This window comes from Notolabrus celidotus, chromosome 13 (genome assembly GCF_009762535.1).
Source record: "Notolabrus celidotus isolate fNotCel1 chromosome 13, fNotCel1.pri, whole genome shotgun sequence".
Taxonomy (NCBI): Eukaryota; Metazoa; Chordata; class Actinopteri; order Labriformes; family Labridae; genus Notolabrus; species Notolabrus celidotus.
Window position 1 is genome coordinate 29,099,548 of NC_048284.1, and position 8,274 is coordinate 29,107,821.

Genomic DNA, 8,274 nt, shown 5'->3' on the forward strand with positions numbered 1-8,274 from the left:
GAATTTCTTGTGATTTACTTTTTACTAAAGGCCCTTAGGTTTGCTTATATCATATAAAAACATGATGCAGATTAGTCAATGGACAAAGGTTAGGCTGATGCATTCCAGGAAGTCAGGACATCTGAACGCTGATTGTCTTTAGTGACACAGCATCAAACAGATTTGTTTCTCAGTGTAAATGTTTGATCTAGATTGTTAGCTGCTCTTCATGTAGATATCTGTTCATAGAGAGAAATACATCCTCCTCAGATTACCCACGATGGATGTCATTATGCTGGATTGTGTTTCTCCTGCTTTTGCTCTCCATACAAACAGTTTTTTCTGCAGACACCCAAGCTTGCTGACATCTGATTGGTCAATACTACTGAGACTATTAAACATATACCAAACTGTTGTTTCCCAAACATAACGTGTTAAAACGTCAGCCTTGTTTTTTCTATTTAACCTCATGCTGAGCTGCCATTTTGAAGAGGTGGGAGCGAGAACATGTCTTTAACATCACAATGAGTGCAACTTTATTAAACCAACAAATTATAACATCAAGTGATTGTAAGTGTGGCCCAATATCTCTCTGACCTCTGCAGTTCCTTCAGGTTCGTTTGGTTCAGGGGTGGAGCTCAGAGTCGTCTTTTTTCTGCAATGACTGAAGAAAAACAAAAGTTTCATTAAAACTCACAAACAGTAAACAGTCAAAGCAATGTGGTTTGTAAAATTCAACAGTCCCACCTCATCCACAGACTAAAAAGGAGTAGAGGAATCGGGATCACAGCCATTAGAGCCAACCTGATGGCATTTATTACCATCATTGATTTATCTGGACATAAAAGAAAGAGATATTAGACATACTTTACTGAAACTTACAGCAAATCTGTTTGTGAAATAATCCCCCTGTGGTTACAGCTGACCTTCAATTCACACAGAACACTTTATGGAACAAACAGGCCGTACAGGTCCCAGTGCTTCTTGATCATTTGACCACTTTCAGCTAATTTCAGTTTCAGTAAAGACAAAACTGTTCAACTCACACTTCATATCAACAAAGAGGAGCTTGGATGTTCTCTTCCCGAGGACGTTCTCAGCTACACAGTAATACTCTCCAGAGTCAGAGGACTGGAAGGAGCTGAAGACAAGTTGTGACGTGTTACTGAGTGGCTGGACGTCTTGATCTCCATTTTTCTTGTACCAGGCGTAGTTAGCCTCTGGGTTAGCATCACTGCTACAGGTCAGAGTCACTGAACTATTCTCCAGAATCTCACCAGAGGAAGTCACCAGCACTGAGGGAACCTTTGGAGCATCTGAGGAAGATAACATCAATCATTATTGTAAGTATTTAAGATTTGGTGTGTTTTTGCTTATAAGTGCTGGTTGAAATGTAATTGATTTAACCTCTTAAATCATCTCTACCAGTTTGTGTCACAGAGGCTGGATAGAGTGCTGATGACGGAGTTGGCGAATCACTTCCCTACATATTATATAAACAATAATTCTACACAAGTCAGCAGAGGATGTCTTTAAATTACTGTAGTGATGGAGTAAACTTTATTTTAACTTTGGAATAAAACCCAAAGCTCTTTCTAACACTTCTGATATAAATATATGTATATATATATACATTTATATATCGCTAATATATAACACTATAATGCAAATTCAGGAAAGTTGGGACGTTGTGTTAAATGTTGATACAAACAGAATATGATGATTTGCAAATAATTTGAAGCCTGTAATTTATTGAAAACAGGGTAAACACAACAAATCAACTTTAGAAACTGAAAAATGTTTCATGAAAAATATCTGCTCATTTTAAGGCCCTCAGGCAGTTTACAGTAAACATGATCCATAAACACTGATGACTCATGACAAATGGACCACTTCCTTTTCCTGTCAAAGTTACTAACCATACACCTTTCTGTAGTCCTTGAGCTCCCTTGTCTCGTAGGTAACTCTGGATCTCTGCCGTAGACGGACTGCTGCTACCGACATTACAAACTCCAGCTGTTACAACTTCTACTCAGTCTTACCCCTATCATCTGTGTCTTCATCTCCCTCTATCCCTCTCTCCAACACGGTCTCAGCAGATGTTTGTCTAACATGAGTCGGGTCCTGCCGGAGGTTTCTGCCTGTTAAAGGAAGTTTGTCCTCGCCGCTGTAACTTGCTAAATGCTGCAAAGTGCTCTGCTCATGGTGGATTAAGATGAGATCAGACTGAGTCCTGTCTGTAAGATGAGACTGGATCTTATCCTGTCTTGATGTTGGGTCTTTGTTAATAATAGAACATAGAGTACTGTCTAGACCTGCTCTGTTTGGAAAGAGTCTTAGGATAATATTTGTTGTGATTTGACACTCCATAAATATTGATTGATTGATTGATTGATTGATTGATTGATTGATTGATTGATTGATTGATTGATTGATTGATTGATTGATTGATTGATTGATTGATTCACAGTTTTGGAATCATGGATCCCCTATACTCCTGACCTTAACCATAACCCTGTAGAGGAGATGGACCACCCGGTTTGTTATCAGCTCACAGTTCAAAGCCAGCCTCCCTGATGGTATGGGGATCATAAGAGTCCATGGCTTAAGGCTGATTTATACTTCTGCGTTGAATTAAGGGCGTACTCTACGCCGGGGGTCCGCGTAGCTCCCGTATCTACGCCAAGGCCTACGCACGTAGCTGACGTGCACCTCCTCCAAAATGTAACTCCCCATAGAGCCGACGCAGACCGCAAGCCCTGTGATTGGTCCGCTCGGCGGCTTTGTATTTCCCGCATTTACAGCACTTCCGGGATCACTATTCTTCATGCTATCATGTCTGTATGATAAACAGCAACATCTATCAGCTGTAGATTAACATAACACGCTCTGAATCGCTAAGGAAAAGTAAACAGAAAACGTAGAGGGACCGGAAGCAGGCGACCGGCTATCAGAGAGACCACACTGCCCTCAAGCGTTTCGGCGGAGAATTGCTGCATGACAGGGACACACCGACGCACAAGTATGCTCATGTCCCCGTCAGCCCCTGCTGCGTAGGGGAGACGCAGAAGTATAAATCAGCCTTAAGTGTTAGATCACAACTTACCGTCTACCTGAGCAGTATCAGCTGAGCTCTTTTTGGTCCTTTTTTCAGTAATTGTGTTGTATCTACTTTTAAGCATACATCAGGACCCAGGTACAGTTTTTAGCTGAACTTGTAAAGTGTAATGGTTGGTGACTGTGCAGGTGTGTTTTTGTCCTGGCACAGTGGTGTTTACTCACAGACTGGTGGAGAGGGAAACTGTTCATGTCCTCTGACAGCACAGGAGATTTCTTCTTCAAGAGAAATCCAGCCTTTATAGAAAAACGTCTCTGGCCAGGAACTATTTGTCTCTCCGTTCCTGAACCAGATGAAGGACAAACCACGAGCTGGGGTGCAGCTGCTGCTGAGACACACCAGGTCTGCATAGGTAGAAGACTGGTTGGCTAATTTTCTTCTCACCCTCACCTGTAAAGCTGGATCAGATAACAGTTTTCTTATTATTAATCATTTAAGATCATACAAGTGCATTTTAACAAATTACAATGTCACCAAATAAAAGACTTTCGTTATAATTTATTTCAAAAGATAAACTTTCATTTGTTCATACATGTAAAATTAAATATCTGAAACCTTTTTTATAGATTAGATCAGTGAATCAGAATCAGCTGACGGGCAGCTGAATCAGTGTTTCCAGTATTCAAACGTTCTTTAACGGTTACCTGTGACAGTCAGCGTTGTGGCAGGTAGACTGCTTGTCCATTCAAAACTCTGTGTCTTGAATTTGAAACGGTAATCTGCTGAGTCACTCTCTCTCAGATCAGTGATTCTTAAAGTGGAGCGACCTCTCTCTGTTTCAAAGACCTGAACACGATCTGGAAACTGGGAGTCTTCACTTAGGTCCCCAGGTAGTATGGGATTTTTCCAATGGTGTCTAAGTGCAGGACTGAACCAGAATTTGGAAGTGATATTCTCATAACTGTTGTAGTTAGAAGAAATATTCACTGATGAGCCTTTGGGAGCACAGATTCTTCTGTCAGTGTATGACACTCTGTTGCATGATGAACCCCAGACACCTGGAAAAACAAAAAATAACAAATTTAAAAGAGAGTTTGTCAGCAGTAACAATTTAATAAATACATGTGGTTATCAGTCTCCACCTGCTGCTGATATGAGTATGAAGCAGTGTTGTTTTTGGCAGCTATCTTAGTTTTAGTCTTAGTCACATTTTGGTCATTTCTATATGTGATGGATTTAGTCTAGTTTTAGTCGACAAAAACTTAAAAACGTTTTAGTCTAGTTTTAGTAAAAAAAAGGATTAGTCTTTTTCACAAATTAATTACTGGAAATTATATTAAATCTGGTATTGTTTATTGTTATAATTTACAATATCAGAAGTATTATACACAAATTGTCCTTTCTCATAGTCTCATAGCTTATGTTAAGATAAAGGCAAATGAAGCATGAATTCATATGAAAGATGGTTTATATATCTACTTCAATTACAGTTGTAAACTTACTAAATACTTTGACTTCAATCAATCAATCTTTATTTGTATAGCGCCAAATCACATCAAACGTTATCTCAAGATCCAACAACTACGAATTGCAGTCTTGTAAGTGTTCACCACAACTATTTAACAAAATTTAGTTTAAGTTTTAAAAAAGTTTAAAGCATGTTTCGATGTGAATCAGCTGACTGCACACAGCGGAGACGCTCAGCTGGGGGCTGCGGCTGAGTGACAGGTCTCTTTTTTTTCTCCGCCGTCGGACTGATTATGACTCAGTTGCGCTTCCGGCTGACACCTGACCATGTAAACATGCTTATTTTTCTCAATAAGAACGAGTAGACAGAAAACTGCACACTGTGAGCCTTAAATATGATTCTGTTCAGTTGTTCTGTTGCCTGCTCATCACGTTGATATTCAGCGTGTTGATTATTTTGTACACTTTAGTATGATCCGTAGATATTTAATACTATCAGTTGTATACACTGTGTTGTGAAGGTAGAAACGGTAGCAAGGCAGGTTCTGCACAATACCTGACGTTGCGCAGCATCTTCTTTTTTAAAGCAGATTACTGGCACAATAGGCAGAAATGTCATGCATTTTGAACGTCTTGACAGACCACTCACTAACATTTTCGTCCAGTCTCGTCTCGTCAACGAAAACTCACACACGTCTCGTCATGTTTTCGTCATCAAAGAGCCATGTGTAGCTCGTCACCGAAATAATTTTGTCATCATCATCGTTGACGAAAACAAAACTGGTATGAAGTTAACTCACAGACAAAAGAAGATGGGGAATCCTTGTGTTCTTCTAAAGCACAGGTATAGCTGTCTGCACGAGTAAAGTCCTTCAAATTATATGAAGAAAAAGTTTCTGACTGAATTTCCTCTCCAGTTTTGTACCAGATGTAGGAGGAATGTTGAGGTAGAAGACAACTGCTTTGACACGTCAGATACTGCTGGCCACGAGGGTCAGGTCCTCTCAACTGAACCTGCAGATCTGGGGTTATTTTGCATGTCATTGTCAGCAAAAACATCAAATACAGATAAACACTAAAACAGTTGTTTATGGATGTTATGACATAATTACCAAATGTTACCTGTGACAGACAAAAAGACTCCAGGATCACTGGTGTATATTCCACCTGGCTGTTCTGTCTCCAATCTGAAGTAGTACACAGCTGAGTCGCTCTCTCTCAGGTCTCTGATTCTCAAAGTGTCACGCCCAGGAACACCACCGCCTGACACACGACCTGTGTACTGTGGGTCTGTCCTCTGTCTTACTGGTTCTCCATCCTGATCTTTAGTAAACCAGTACATTCTCTTACGTTTGTTTATGAGGCCTAGTCTTGTGGAAACATCATAGTACGAACAGGTTAGATCCACTGTTGATCCTCTCACAGCACAGATGTCAGCGGTGCATTTCACTTCCCATGACTCCTGGTCCTGAATCACTGTGACACAGAGCACAATTATTGTGAGGTACTGAAAACATTAAGGGCTGTTTTATACATCAACAAGAATGTTTTTAATTATTTTTAACTGAGTTTTAATAAACACTTACTCACTGAACATAATAAAATAATGGAAATAAATTCCATTTAATCAAAATGTGTTCATTTACCTAGAAGGAGTTTTGATGAACCAATGCAACATTATTACGTTGTGTTATATTATTTTATTAGTGTGATTGTTTCTTAATTTATTTGTGTTCATTCAACATATCTCATTTGATTCGGTGTAGCTTGATTTCCCTGCAGTGTTTCAACTTGTTTGCTAGAGTTTGATATGTAAGAGATAATGTACGGTTATCTGCTGGTTATGCAAAATAGAATCCCAACAGGGTGAGACAAGACCCGGGTGTGAAGCGCGTTACCACCCGTTAACCATACATTATCCTGCTTATTACCTGGCTACCAAATTTAGATACAAACACGTTGGAGTAAAGCATTGATTAACAGATTACTTTATTGATTCAAAGTGATCTATGTATACAGGAGTTCAAAAATAGTCCCTGTGACTCCACATCAGTTTGTGTTCCAAAGTGTTTGACTCTTATTGACTCTTAGTGTTTGACTTGACCCTTATCCACGCATTCATCACATCCCATTTAGATTACTGTAATAGCATCCTGTACGGCACATCATCCAAAGTCCTCCATAAACTGCAATACATTCAAAACTCTGCTGCACGCCTCCTCACCTGCACCCGCTCCCGTGACCACATCACCCCTGTCCTCCAACATCTACAGCTCCCCGTCCCCGCATACAGTTTAAAATCCTCCTCCTCACCCACAAAGCCCTCCACCACCAGGCCCCTTCCTACCTCACTGACCTCCTCCACCATCACACTCCTTCCCGTAACCTGCGCTCCTCACATGCCAACCTCCTGTCCCCACCTCACAGAACCAAGCACCGAACCTGGGGGGACAGAGCCTTCTCAGTAGCCGCCCCCACCCTCTGGAACTCACTCCCCTCCCATATACAAAACTCTGCTCTGACCCTTCAGTTTTCAAATCTCTTTTAAAAACTCACCATTTTAAGTTAGCTTTTCATTTGTGATTGTACTGTTGTGTTGCTTTGTTTGATCTGTTTTATTTGTTATTTGTTTATTTTTCTTGTATTGATTTTAACAATTGTACAGTGTCTTTGAGTTTTTGAAAAAGCACTATATAAATAAAATGTATTATTATTATTATTATCTGCCTGTTGCAGTTGATTTAACATTAAACTGAAAACCTCAGCTCACAGTCAAACATGAGCCAACTTATTTGTTATTGTTCACTTTACATTGAAGATTTCCATTCACAGTAAAATTAGACAAGATGAATGAGTCTCCTGTAAGATTAAGAATGTTAACTTCTGTCCTCATTCAGCTCTCCCTCTTCACAACATAATAAATCACAGTTTCGTACTCATTTAATGAGCCAGCGGAACAGATCGTAACCCAAACTGATTGTTGTTTTTAAGAAGTGATGTTTCAGTGGGGCGCTGCTGGCCTAGCGGTTTAAGCATGTGCCCAATGTACAGAGGCTATGGGCCCTGTTGCAATAGTCGCAGTTTCGACTCCTGGCCTCGGACATTTGCTGTTTCCATGTCAACTATGGGGGTGCTCAATGTCTAAATCCATATCATTTTCCTGTTTCATGTATAAATAAGGTCTCATAAAGCATATTTTGATATAAATGTAGGAAAGTATTCAATCTCCTTCAGGTGGTAATTAAATCTCTCTTGGTAATTTAAGGTGAATTGGGGGCGGCAGTAGCTCAGTCCATAGGGACTTGGCTTGGGAACCGAAGCGTCGCCGGTTCGAGTCCCAGTATGGACGAAGTTTGGCAAGTGGACTGGTGACTGGAGAGGTGCTGGTTCACCTGCCTGGGCACTGCCGAGGTGCCCTTGAGTGTGTGCATTGTATGTATATACCAAAAAAACTGTATGTGTAGCATGTCCAATATAGCACGAGTGAAAAAATTGAATTTCCCCCCTGGGGATCAATAAAGTACCTTTCTTTCTTCTTCTTTGAACCATCCCATTTAGAGGGACCAGTGGAGCGGTCATACCTCAGCAGGCCTTTAAATCTTTCTTGGTTCATAGTAGCTCACAATGTCAGGTTAAAAAACGTCATATGTCGTATTAAAATGTGTTTATAATTCTATGATCCTCCTTTTGAACAGAACAGTGAAGATCACACTGACTGTACTCTTTCTTCATCTGCCCCTCATGTTCAAAAATAATGGTTTGAATATAAA

At 40.2% G+C, this 8,274-nt stretch overlaps 1 protein-coding gene across 1 annotated transcript; it reads right to left on the reverse strand.

Annotated features, from left to right (window-relative positions):
* Positions 1-531: 531 nt before the first annotated feature.
* Positions 532-5,846, reverse strand: LOC117824603. The gene is made up of 6 exons (XM_034700140.1): positions 5,627-5,846; positions 3,742-4,095; positions 3,262-3,495; positions 1,026-1,295; positions 727-814; positions 532-643 (listed from the first exon to the last, which is right to left on the reverse strand). Exons 1-6 carry the CDS (start codon positions 5,844-5,846, stop codon positions 532-534), a joined length of 1,278 nt encoding a protein of 425 aa, XP_034556031.1.
* Positions 5,847-8,274: the final 2,428 nt, after the last annotated feature.

Excerpts from the sequence above, each read along its gene's own strand:
- LOC117824603 (XM_034700140.1), bottom strand. The coding sequence starts at position 5,846 with ATGTACTGGTTTACTAAAGATCAGGATGGAGAACCAGTAAGACAGAGG. Across the intron at positions 4,096-5,626 it reads AGTCTTTTTGTCTGTCACAG|GTGTCTGGGGTTCATCATGC; the intron begins GTAACATTTGGT and ends TTGTTTTTCCAG. Across the intron at positions 3,496-3,741 it reads CACAACGCTGACTGTCACAG|CTTTACAGGTGAGGGTGAGA; the intron begins GTAACCGTTAAA and ends TATCTGATCCAG.